The sequence below is a fragment of the Anabas testudineus genome, chromosome 24, assembly GCF_900324465.2.
Source record: "Anabas testudineus chromosome 24, fAnaTes1.2, whole genome shotgun sequence".
Lineage (NCBI taxonomy): Eukaryota > Metazoa > Chordata > Actinopteri > Anabantiformes > Anabantidae > Anabas > Anabas testudineus.
The window spans coordinates 4,247,368-4,261,118 of record NC_046632.1 but is presented as its reverse complement, the minus strand read 5'-3'; the positions used below and the strand labels follow the sequence as shown (position 1 = coordinate 4,261,118).

The 13,751-nt window shown below is 38.2% G+C and overlaps 1 protein-coding gene across 2 annotated transcripts; it reads left to right on the top strand.

Moving 5' to 3' along the window:
* The first annotated feature begins 4 nt into the window (after nt 1-4).
* Nucleotides 5-6,858, top strand: LOC113149492. Of its 2 annotated transcripts, XM_026341651.1 has the most exons (6): nt 5-59; nt 1,211-1,263; nt 1,533-4,651; nt 4,971-5,120; nt 5,658-5,738; nt 6,416-6,858. In XM_026341651.1, exons 3-6 carry the CDS (start codon nt 1,543-1,545, stop codon nt 6,523-6,525), a joined length of 3,450 nt encoding a protein of 1,149 aa, XP_026197436.1. In that variant the 5' UTR covers nt 5-59; nt 1,211-1,263; nt 1,533-1,542; the 3' UTR covers nt 6,526-6,858. The 2 variants fall into 2 exon arrangements, with proteins under 2 accessions (XP_026197436.1, XP_026197437.1); XM_026341652.1 differs by lacking the exon at nt 4,971-5,120.
* Nucleotides 6,859-13,751: the final 6,893 nt, after the last annotated feature.

Genomic DNA, 13,751 nt, shown 5'->3' with positions numbered 1-13,751 from the left:
ATGACTACAAGCTATGAGTAGCAGCTAACTAATGCTTCAGTATTAGCTTTATTTAAAAGGTGAGTAACTCGGCAGCAACAAACAACATTAATGTGAGAGATGAAGTGACGTTGCTAACATACAATGTTCATAAAGGGCTTAAGTAGGTTTTAATGAAGGGGTTGGAGAGGTTGGAGAATGCAGTTCGCTAAGCTAACATAATGCTAGCTAAGATTGCTAATGGCACCTTAAAGTCATTAAGTCGTTCACTATATCGTAAACATCACACGCTGCAGGATGTGTGGTACAGTTCAAACAAGACTTCACTGGATTTGTGACAAAAATCTAGGTAATTAGACATTTTTCTTTTTCTACTTCAGCTAATTTGGGGTGAATTAAAGGTAATCTCTCAGCTCAGCTGAGACCAGGAGATAGCTGAGGTTATAATAGTTTTTTGGTCATGTTAATATGTCACAAGTAAGACCGGAAAGCTGATTTAAAATGTTTTTAAAGTATTAAGAAGTATTAACTGTTAATAAAATACAGAAGAAGATTAATAGAAATATTAGTATTTCATCCAAAATAAAGTAATACGTGCACACTTTATTTGGCACACTGGATGTATTGCACATTTGTTATGTTGTATTGTATCAGTTTCTATATTTTAAATGTTTTCAGTCTTTCAGATGTGATGCCAGGTACCTGGTGTCCAAAAATCATTTCTTCTAATGTTTTGCATGAGTGAGAGAATCGTAAGGGTGTGACACATAACTAGACCTTTTGCACAGAAGACATTTTGAAAAATAAAAAGCACATGCCTCTATATTAGGAAATTAATGATGTCTGGATCAGGGATCCAGGATCAGGTATTTCAGTTTCACTATTTTCACTGCAACACTTTATTGCACATTATTGTTTACTTGAATAAACACTTGAATAAAATGGATCCCTTAATGATGACATTAGAAACACCTGTGCTATTCCTACAACGACAAGTCAACATGTCTGATGTTAAAAAAAGGTTTATTGTGTACACAGTGTGTATTGCCACAAGGTGATGCACAGCAGTTCCTGATTGGAGTGCTAAAGCAGGGAGGCAACAGATCAGCGTCAGGCCTACAATGCCATCTCTGTAATCTGTACAGTGAATCACCTCCATGCTGTGAATCAATCTGTTCTGCCATAGAAAATCCACTCACTGAATGTCGTGCTGTTGTGTCCTTTCTTTCAGAGTTCCATTGTGAGATTACTTGCATTTGTTTTGAGCTGCACGTCTGGGGTGAGGTGAGTTGTTGTAGCCCTGCAGACAGAAATATAGACTAGTACAGGATTAGGTTTTTAAAACCATGGTCTACCAACCTGTTTTGAATTAGGCTGAGTCAGTGTTCCAGTTCAAAAAGTCAAAATATCTTCTAATCAAAGTAAACTATGCTTTAAAAAACATTGTTAACATGATTTCTTTCTTTTGATGTGTTTAACATTAATTGATCTCAGCAGTGTGGCTGTCAGATGCAGTGTCCACACTAAAGCTGTTTCTATTTTTGATTTTGTAGATGCATAAAAATGAGTAAAATCATAGAAGAACATAACCGTCTTCAAACAGAAATAGAGCTTACTTCACCACCCTCCCCAAAACGACCAAGGACACATTGTACAATGACAAATAACCACAATGGAGAAACCAGGTTTGACGTTCAGGAGGTTTTGGCATTTCAGAAAACCACTGACTTCCCATCAACAAAAAATACCATACAAAATGATTTGGTTCTAGTATGCACAGCAGAAAACGTGGATGGTGATGAAAAACCTTATAAGCAACTGCAAGATACAAAATTATATATCACCCCTATTACTAAGGCGACTACTTCTTGCACTGAAGATGCAGACAGGCTATCATCTAAAGTCTGTGTTATCACTTCTGAGAGATACATCGTACATTTGAGGAAAGATGAGCAACCTCAATGTACTGAAAGTGACAAGCTCAGCTCATACCTGCCAGATGAGGTAGGTAAGGCATTAGTAGAGTCTCACACTTCAAAAGACACCAGTACTGACACGTCCAGTCATGCTGATTGCAAATGGCTGGGGAAATCACTTCAACGTAAGGCCCTTGTTGGTTGCTACTTTTTCAATGGAAATGACAAAGATGGGAACCAGGTGCAACACAGTGCCAGTCAAATCCAAGCACTCACCCTCAGTTCAAGTGATGAGGAGGTTAGATGTCAGTGTGACTGCTCTCATGAAAATATGCTACATGATGCAGGTTTCTGTGACACTTGCAGCCAATATGATGAAGTTGAAGTGAGTTATCAGAAGATGGCTGAGCACAAAGTCAGTGAGAATATGCTTTTCAGTAAGAAAGAAGAGAAGGGCAACATGCCTGTATCTTGTAGTCATTGCACAGATTGTAAATTGAACAACTCATACCCTGAAAGGGAACACACTGGAAACATAGTGGAAGATTTAAAAAATGAAGAAAAGCTATTACAATTGCAGATTTGTGAATATGAAAATGTGGTCATTTGTGATGGGGAAACAAAAGGACAAGTTAATGAGAATGTCATGAGCGAAAACCTCCATTCTGTTGGTGAATGCGGTGAGTGCTCAATGGTTCCTTATGACATAGTATTACCCAGAAGAAATGCAACTGAGAATGTGAGCTTTGAAATTGATGACCTCTTTGGGGTAAAAAGAATGCATGCTGCTGGCAAGATGATAGCCAAAGCTTGGAATGAAATGGCTGATCACACAACAGAGGCTCCAATATCTGCAAGAATCAGTCAAGAGCCTGCTAAAGGAGATAATAATGCAGGCCGTTTCAGTGTAATTGACCCTGCAATCTGGAGTGAAACTGACAGGGAGGCTGGAGAGAAACACTGTAACTCTGCAAGTACTGCAGGTGTAGAATTATCTCCATCAATAAAAGTCTGCAGGATGGAAACGCCTCCTTTACTCTGTTTTGATGTCAGACCATCACAGGAGGTTTCGTCTCTCAACCAGATCAGACAGTTTAATCACCAACGCACAGCACAGCAGTGCAAAGATGAAAATGAGGACTTATGTCAGTCATATACAGAACCAGAGGTTTGTTCCTTCACTACCATTGAAGCACACATGGCTGGCAGTCCAGGCAGTATTTCATGCAGCCCTGCAAATCTTCCTTCTGCAGAAGAGGAAGGACAAGAATATCACAGCACATTGGGACTTCAGCTGAAAGAGCAGGACCGGTCAGACTCTTTTCCTATTAGCCTTGACAACCTGAGGACACAGTTGGCTGAACAGTCACAGACGGAATTTTTCAGGATGGATGGGACAACTACGACAAAAGAAAGTAAAGATATGACAAGTTTTGAAGAAAAAAAATCTGATGAACATGTGAAGTTAGAGAAAGTTGTAGAGTTAGGAGAAGAATGTCTGCATCAAAATGAGTTACATAAAGAAAACACAGCTTGTGATTGTATGAGTAATTACATAGAGGGAGAAACTGGTGAATGTGATGAAAGGTTAACATGTGTCAAAGACAAGAAATTTGAATGTTTTTCTGACCACTCATACAGTGCTGATGTGCTCACGACTGTAGAGACAACTGTGGAAGAGAGAAGGAAAGAAGGAACAGATGTGGAAGAAGAAATGAAAAATGACAGGATTAAAAACACAGAGATAGTGTTGAAATCACAAGACGATTTGCGGCAACAAAATGAACACAAAACAGACACAATGCAAGTGTCTCATAAGGAATGTATGCGTGAATGGTCAGAGGAGAACATGAGTACAAGTGGTAGCCAATTAACCCTGGTTAGTCAACACGAACTAGGAAACATACTCACTTCTTGTCCTGATCAACAACACAGAGATGTGACATGTATGGTTGAAAATATATTAGATGACCATGTGGCCTTAACATCTCCTCCAACAAGTGATGCCGTTGTCCCATGTCAGAATGTGTTAAGTCATTCACAAAATGCTAACAGCCCCACAAACCAAAACAGTAGTGGCAGATTTTCTCCAGTGCCATCTGCCTTCACTCTCTACAACCGAGTGCCTAGCAGATTTGATACTTTTGAAAAGATCCGGCTCTCACCAGATGAGGATGACGACTACAAAGCTGGCCTCAGCAACACTTATTTTCTCACCAGCTTGCCGGGGCATCTGTTGAAAACACCCCAGCAGCAACTTACCCACTCCGTGTCAGGGGCTGAGAGTGATGGGGATGATCAGGAACCAGAAGAGGAGGAGGAAGAAGTCGAGGGGGAATGTCACATGCCAAATGGATTTTTAAACAGTGGTAAAAGTTGCAATGATCTCCCAAACTTTACCTCAGCAGCAGATGTTATTGTTCTTGGATGGCCAGAGCAGGAGCCTAACTCTAAATCCATGCATTATTCCTGTGAGCCCATCCATGGTTACTTAAATACACAGTCCAAGTTCTCCACTGCTTTTACTGAGAATGACAGTCCTACCTCTGATATGAACATGTACCCTGAGTTTGAGATGAAAAAGCAATTTGGCATGGTCTTAAAAGAGCTGAACATGTTTTTTGATATCAGTATAAGTGATTTTGCAAGTGATAGAGCATCGTTGCATCCTATAACTGAACCACTGGGAGCAGACTCAAACTGCAAAGAACTTCTCAGCAGCCCAGACATTGGATGCAACAAAAACACATCAACAGGTAACTGCTAATAATATGATTAATCTTTACTTTACAGTATACTGTAAAAAAAATAATTGAGTGACTTAATCTCATTGGTCAAAGAACAGTTCTAATAATATTAATAGCGCACAGAAGGTACAGTAAGCACCATTAGAAAAATTCAGTTTACATTAATTAACTATCCATGGTTCATTTAATAACTTGATTGTAAAACGTTTTGGTTTTGGTTTTGTTTCAACATGCAACAGTTTAGTAATGAGAAGCTGTCAGTCTTTATTATCACCGCTATAATGTTCAAACAATGATGCCAGAAAAATATATTGTTGCATGACAATAGATGATGCTGATAAAGACCACAGTCTGGAAATGTGTGGAGGTGATCCAGTGGTTTCCGGTAATGCTGGCAGCAGTGATGGCGAGCAGGAGGTGCCCCTTGGCAGCCACATGTGTCCTGAAACATGCCTGTTCACTACAGAGAAACACAGAGGTTCAGAACTTCTTCCTAATCTTCCTTATTTTGGCCAAAATAGTAAAAGTATAGAAAAAAACAAATCACTCATTACAGCTTTAAGAATAAAAAATAACAACATGTAAGTTATTAGAACTGATAAAAAGAAAATTTGAGAGAGTAAAATAATGGTTTGACCAACCAAAAAATGTAAACTCAATTATAACAGTTTAGAAAGATATTAGATTAAAATGCTGTAATTGGGGCTAATTGTTCTTTTATTCCTTTGTTTGTTTGTATTCTTTACTCTGTCTTTTCAGAGCATTTGCCATAGACCTTCAAAGGTCAGCTAGGTTAATCTAGTGAGGAAATACAATTGCTTTTATTGATTTGTCTTTTCAAATTGACACAGCTTCCACTCAAGAATGATCAAATATGAATTTCCCTTCCTCAATTGGCCACCGTGGAATGATAACTCCTGCCTGAATTCATGTTTAAGACTAAACAGGGCAACAAATAAAGCAGAATTAGTCAGTTCTTTCTGATTGCTTCTGACTATCAATATGTTGCTTTCAGAGCCCAGGGAGATGGAGCAGAGAAGAAAAACGTGGTCTCCATCTTTCATGTGTCAGCCTTTGTTGGAACAACTCAGCTACAGTGAGTTTCAAGCTGTCATGACAGACAAAGGCTAAAAGCCATTTTATTGGTGAACTAGTGGACTGTCTATGGAGAATGAATGACAGGACCCTGCTAATGCATTTAGTCTTTACATTTGTAATTATTGGTAATTCTGTATTGGTCAGTTAGTCCTATTTTAGTAACCTACCATATATAATTTAAACCAGCTTTTTCTGGTCTTACTCTATCATTTCTACTTCTCTTTCCACTGGTCTCCAGTAAATTATGAACCCAAGTGTGTCTACTGGGGCTGGCTTCTGAATATTTAAAAGGAGAGTCAGTCTGACAACCTGCCTAGATGCAAGTGTTCACCTCGTCATTTTGAGCACTCTAAAAGCATGACTACCTTCTCCGCACGTTGAGAAGCATTATTGTACCCTTGACAGCTGTGGCAAAAATAAAAAGTACTGGGAAAAGCAGAAAGTCAATTTTTTGTTGTTTGCTGTGGTGAACCATTAACAGCAAAGAAAAGCTTGAATGCTCCGTAGAGTTTTGGGCCTAAAACAATCCATAACCAATGTTAAGTTGAGTGCAGGATGAAGTCATTGATGGTGCTGCTGTTAATGTAAATCTGCACTATTTGGTGTTGGCAGGCATACAGAACTGATCAATACACCAATGTTTTAATTTTATGTTGTTGTGTATGGAACCACCAGAGCAGCACAAGAGGCTGGAACCACTGAGAACCTGCACACGTCCGATCCGGGTAGGCCTTTCAAAGAGAGCCAGGACCAAACACCTACACCGTCCCCACCCCTACAAATGAACACTGGAAATGCAGTTAAGGTGATACACATATGAACCTCTTAGAACATGCTGTTTTCTCATTCACAGTTTATTGTTAATGGTTTTCATGGGTAGCTACTCAGTCAGTTTTTGTTATTAGGTCTGGATCCTTTTCATTTTAATGGCAACTTGATCACATTTGCAAATGTACATATTTATGCTATATTTATCAAACTAGTATTTACATATTTCACATTGTCTTAAATACATGCAGTTATTAATTTACAGTTATTTACAATGACTTTTATGTGTATTACCGTTGGTGTATTGATACAGTATACTACATGTTCCTGTTATATGTGGGCGTATTCAGTCAGGGTAAATGAGCTTTGCATGTTCTATTATTGCTGTGTTCTGATTTTACAATTAAATGTGTTGACGTGTGCAGTTTATGTTCAAGCAGCTCTGTGGGAGTTTAGCAAGAGTTTCAACTGATCTTCATGCCTAAGAATGAAATAGTATAATTACATACAAAGTATTTTTTTTATGTACAACATACATCGATACACATTACTGTGATACACAGGGAGAATTTACTCACTCACTTTTCACGTTTAAAAAAAACTGTGGTAGCTGAAAAGCTGGTACTGTCACAGAAACACAGTATAACTTTCTAAGGGTTTAGTCATGATTATGATGCTATGGAAATGTGGTTTTCTTTACCTGCCATCCCCAGCTCTGTAAATGTGAAGTATATAGCTTTTATTTATATTAGTTATTCTTGTTATTTTTTATTCTTAACGTTTTCTTAGTATCTTTATGCACAGCACATGGAACTCACAGAGAATGCATTGTATAAAATTTAATGCAAATAATTGCCAGGAGCCTTAACTTGTCAACTGAACAACCACTGTAACCTTATGTTTCTTTTTCCTTTTATAAAGAAGGAAAATGAAATGGTAGACATCACAGGATATATTTCATTTTTATCCTAATACTTTTTTTCCTAATAGTAGCTCAAATTGTTCCTTTTATGTTAGCATAAATGACACTGATCAGTGTAGTTTGTCAAAGCACTTTTATATTTATCCCAATACTGTCTAGTGTTTTCTGGGATTTTTCTCTGAATGAGTAGGATATTTTTCAGTAAATATACAAGCTTTTTGGGGAGCATTTTGTTTCAATGAGCAAGGTGCCTCAGCTGGCAGAGAGGCAAGAACAAATCAAAAAGAAACAATGCCATGGTAAGGCTTTCCAAAAATAATTGGATTCAGACGCTACACATTCAATCTGCCTTTTTAATCGGGCACAGTCTGGGAAGACTAAGGGTGTTAGATTTTATTTTATTTTTTGGTTGATAATGACTTTGTCACTGCTTGTTGTGTCTGAGTGGTATTTGCCCATTTTGTTATGGTTCTTAATCTTCACAAGGAAATAGATATTCATGTTTTCCCCCTTTAGATGGAAATATGTTCCTCTCAATCATCAGTTAAGACTGGTAACAACACCGGTAATGAGTTTTTACTCCAACAAGCGGACAACCCTAATACATTGTTCAAATGTCAATTTATCAACAATTAAATGTCCCATTCATCGCTTTTATTTGAGTCAAATTCCCATCTCCAGTTACTGGAAGGGCCTTTCATCTATTGTTATTTCCTATTGATTACACTAGCCAGTGTTAGCAACACAGTACCTGAGGTGAACCTGATGTGCTACTCTTCTAATAATTTCATAATTGTCACACTTCAAAATTAAATTATGATCAGGCATTGCCCCATGCATTGTAATGAAGGTGGAAATATAATACATTCAGTTCTTGAGTTCTAATGAACCTGACTCTTGTTTTTGAGATCTGAGGTTCTGTTCTAAATATTCACTTGGCCTACTTACTAACTGGAGGTAAAATTGAATTTTGTGAATGTGGAAATCTAACTGCTGCAGCTAGCAGGCGAAAAATATGTCTAAACTCAAAATAAGGAAAGTAACAGATCTTAAATCTAAAATTAATTGTGTGTTTACAAAATGTGTTTAGAAAGTTTTTGCATTATAGGACATTGTCAGTTGTTCATAAAATGTTCATGCAGATTTACAGTGTGTTATAATGATGAAATATATGCATACAGTGACAAGACAAAGTACGTAAACCTTTTGAAATCTTGTGATTTTCTGCATTAATTTGTCATAAGAAAACGATCTGTTCTTCATCTAAGTCAAGAGTATTAACAAATATAATGTGCCTAAAAGAATAACAAAAAAAAATCTCATGTTTCATGTCTTTATTTAGAACAACCATAAAAACCACATAGTGCGAGTGGAAAAAATAATCTCAACCAGGTACTTCCTGTAGCTGTGGATCAGACCTGCACATTGTTCAGGAGGAATTTTAACTCATTCTTCCTGCAGAACTGCTTTATCTCTGTTATATTCTTTGGACGTTTCGTGTGTGGCTCTCTTCAAGTCGTCATAGTATCTCTATTAGGTTGAGGTCTAGGCTCTGACTTGGTCACCCCAAAAGGTGGATTTTTTTTTTTCTGAAGCCATTCTGTTGTGGAACTCCTACAAAATTTCAGCAGACGTACAGACATTCTCACATTATCCTGAAGAATGTTTGAATACACTGAGGAATTCATCTTCCCCCCAATCACTGCAAGCTGGCCAGGGTCTGATGCATCAAAGCAGTCAGGTCAACAAAGGGTTCACATACTTTTTCCACTATTACTATTAGGTTGTTTTGGTTGTTTTCAATAAAGACGTAAAAGATCAGAATTTTTCTTGTCTTATTATTTTTGTATTTTATTATTTTAACATTATATTTGTTAATTCTCTTGACTTAGATGAAAAAAATCAGATCCCATTTTCTTATAAAATTAATGCAAAAAACCTTTTGCTACGATGTAATATATATCTGTGTGTGTGTGTGTGTGTGTGTGTGTGTGTGTGTGTGTGTGTGTGTGTGTGTGTGTGTCATATCTATGTCATTTTGTTGCCTTGTGGTAACAGAAATTGACACCCACACCTTCCCATCGATATGGATATCTTTACACATAATAACATTTGATGTTTCTGATGACTCAAACGAGGAGCCAGGCAGCAATTGTCCAATCCCATCTTATCTCTAGGCACAGCAGGCCCATCAAGCTTTGAGTTTATTATAAATGTGTTTGTGGGGATAAAAATTAAGCTTAACTAACAGATCTACTGTGTGATATTTCCCTATTGTGCTGATGTTGGTCCTAGATATTACTATGTCAGAGGATAGACTAATTATACACATCAGCAAAACTTGTTTTCCAAGATAGTGTGATGTTTAGCAAGCACATCGGCTAGTCCTCGTTCTAAAATCCTTTTCTCTGGTAGCATTAAAAATTAAACATATTGTTTCTGAATGCAAGGTAGCATAAATCTGATCTTTGACCTGCTTCTCAAGTAAGTAAACTAATTGTATTTAAGACTCCTTAACAGAATCAATTAGAAACGATAAAATAAAAATCAGTAAGAAACAATGTCAAATAAGTTATACAGCTTAAATCTACAACATACAGTGGCAAGAAAAACTTTGTGAAACTTTTGGAATTTCAAGGTTTTCTGCATTAATTGGTCATAAAATGTGCTCTGATCTTCATCTAAGTCACAACAATAGAAAAACACAGTCTGCTGAAAATAATAGTACACAAACATTATATGTTTTCATGTTTTTATTGAACATAACATGTAAACATTCACATTGCAGGGTGGAAAAACTATGTGAGCCTAATGACTTCTCCAAGAGCTAATTGGAGCCAGGAGTGAGCCAACCTTGAGTCCAATCAGTGTGATGATATTGGATGTGTTGCTGAAAGCTGTCCTGCCCTTTAAAAACACACACCAGTTTTGGGTTTACCGGTCTGAAAGAGCACTGCCTGATGTGAACCATATCTCGCAGAAAAGAGCTCTCAGAAGACCTACGATCAAGAATTGTTGACTTGCATGAAGCTGGAAAGAGTTACAAAAGTATCTCCAAAAGCCTTGATGTTCATGTGTCCACGGTAAGACAGACTGTCTACAAATGGAGAAAGTTCAGCACTGTTGCTACTCTCCCTAGGCATGGTCGTCCTGTAAAGATGACTGCAAGAGCACAGCGCAGAATGCTGAATGAGGTAAAGAAGAATCCTAGAGTGTCAGCTGAAGACTTACAGAAATCTCTGGCACATGCTAACATTTTTGTTGACACATCTGCAATAAGAAGCAAACAAGAATGGAGTACATGGGAGGACACCACGGAGGAAGCCATTGCTGTCCAAAAAAATATATTGCAGCACGTTTGAAGTTTGCAAAAGAGCACCTGGATGTTCCACAGCACTACTGGCAAAATATTCTGTGGACAGATGAAACCAAAATTGAGTTGTTTGGAAAAAAACACACAACACTATGTGTGGAGAAAAAAAGGCACAGCACACCAACATCAAGACCTCATCTCCACTGTGAAACAAGGCAGAGGGAGCATCATGGTTTGGGGCTGCTTTGCTGCCACAGGGCCTGGACGGATTGTTGTCATTGATGGAAAAATGAATTCCAGAGTTTATCAAGACATTTTGCAGGAAAGCGTAAGACCATCTGTCGCCAACTGAAGCTCCACAGAGGATGGGTGATGCAACAGGACAATGACCCAAAGAATACAAGTAATTCAACAAAAGAATGGCTTCAACAGAACAAAAGGCACTTTCTGGAGTGGCCCTGTCAGAGTCCTGACCTCAACCCGATTGAAATCTGTGGCATGACCTTCAGAGAGCGTTTTACACCAGACATCCCAAGAATATTGCTACACTGAAACAGTTTTGTGAAGAGGAGTGGTTCAAAATTACTCCAGATCGTTGTGCAGGTCTGATCTGCAACTACAGAATACGTTTGGTTGAGGTTATTGTTGCCAAAGACGGGTCAACCAGTTATTAAGTCCAAATGTTCACATACTTTTTCCACCCTGCACTGTGAATGTTTACATGTTTAATAAAAACATGAAAACATATAATGTTTCAGTAGTATTATTTTCAGCAGACTGTGTTTTCTATTGTTGGGTTAAAAATCGTAGCACATTTTATGACAAATTAATGCAGAAAACCATGAAATTCCGAAATGTTCACAAAGTTTTTCTTACCACTGCAAGCTATTATTAGATTCAAAATCAACCTCCTCTCCCTCCCTGCTCTGCTCTGCTGTGCTCTACCTCTTAGCACTTCAGGTAGCCGTTGTCATGAAATTATAGTATATTATATAGTAACAAATTCTTTGTTTGGTTAGAAGAAAATGTTTATTTTCTTTTTGGTTGAAAATAGCTGTCTCATGCAAAAAGAAGCCTGACAGGTGCAGTAACAGTAATTATGGTGGTGTTGGTTTGCAAACAATTCATGGTAGATATTTCAAAAACGGTAATTTTCTATCTGTTGTCTGAGGGCACCATTGTTCAGTTAGGTACTGATAGGACAATTCAGTGCTCATAATGGAGGAGTGATCAATGGTTTTGCTGATGTATACTCACTGGCAATAATGACATTTTTTGTGTAAAGGGTGAAACCTAGTTGGATCATTTGAGGTTGGTGATCGACCCAATGTACACTGTGCAAGAGGAGGTTCATTTTCTTTTCCCTTTTATGTTAGATGTGATATTTGGTTTCTTGAACCTCTGTGTAACATGACAGAGACAGTACAGCTTTAGAAACAGTGAGAAGGCTTCAAAGACTCCTCTAAAGCCAGAAGTTATCTTTTTTCTTTTCTTTTTAAGTTCTTACAAAATTACTCCTCCTCCTCCTCACAAAAGCTTCACTGTATAATTCACTTAAGGCAAATTATCTTCTCACGGCATAACCCAGGGAGCCAAGATTTAAAACAATATCACAAACGAAACCTGGCAGTGATTTACATTCCTGTGTTTTTAATTTCCTCCCCACCACCAAAATTAAAGGGATTAGGCACGGACGCATTTGTTAATGTTCATTAGTGAATCGAAGACGAGTGAGTCCAAGTAACGGTATTATGCTCGTGGAGAGACCTTGAAGATGTCGAATACACACACTTCCTCCCCCTTTGTGCCCCCTGAATCATTTGCATGGATCATCTGTGCAGGAAGAATCACCAAGGCCTATACTTAGAAAGCTTATTACTGGAAAGCAAGAGGATAATTAATGGCCATCAGCTGATATGTGATCAATATTTCAACAAGACCAGTTATTATAGCACTTTGAATTTCTAATACTTCTTTGTCTCTAGCTATTTGCATATAAAGAATAAGATGAAAATGTGAGCAACTCTCAGATTAAAAAGCAAAAATGTCATGAAACATGACAATAAAGGCTCGGTTTCCCTGTGCAAGGAAAACACTGGAGTTTCATCTTCTTATCTTCTTTCCACTGTCATATGGAGAACGCACTGGGGCCTTAAGGTATCTGTTTATATCAAAAGGTTGTTAACATTGTTGACAGTGTTTCAGTACAGTAGCTGATGCATCTTTGTGTTATTATCAAAGGAGCTGTGGGATCAAACTGTCTGCAGCATCTCTGCAGCAAAGCAAACAAGGCTTGAGCTCAGAGTTTGCTTTTCACACACACATTACAGCACCGTATGCATCCTCGCTCGCACACTCATGCCAAGCAGTTGTATTTTCTGCCTTTAACAGATCAATAGCAATCACTGGGCCACAGTGGCAAAATCGGATGATCGACTCGAGCACTAAAAATACACTGGAATATCCATCGTCTCTGCACACTGCTGACTTCACTGTGGGACTGTAATACTACCAAAGTGACCAAGACTAAACACTTTTGATTCTCCAAACAGCATTTAATGGACTTTTCTTATCATAAGGACTACTTTATTATCTAATGGAAAACCACTAAAAGCAGCTCTGGTAGTGCCTGTAGTGGACAAGCACAAAAATAGTGTTCAGTGGGGGGTTCATGAATTTAAAGTTGTTGAATCCCACTTGATTTGGACCGTTTGCGAGCACTCAAAATATACCACGGTTTCACTCATCCACACTGTAATCTCTACTTTGGCACAAAACAGAATGAAAGGTACCGGCCTGAGAGGAAGCACAATAAGAGGATTTCACAGTTGAGTGTTATGACACAACTTTGCCTCATTGTTTTTCCTGCTCCTGAAAAGCTGTAATTAAATTGGCATCGACTGGACAGGAGACCTGGCTGAATGTTTGGTTGAATAACCAGGGTCGTCGCTGACTCATGACAGCTCCCAGATCAACTAGCGAGTCACTGCTGGGAGAGGTGGGATGAG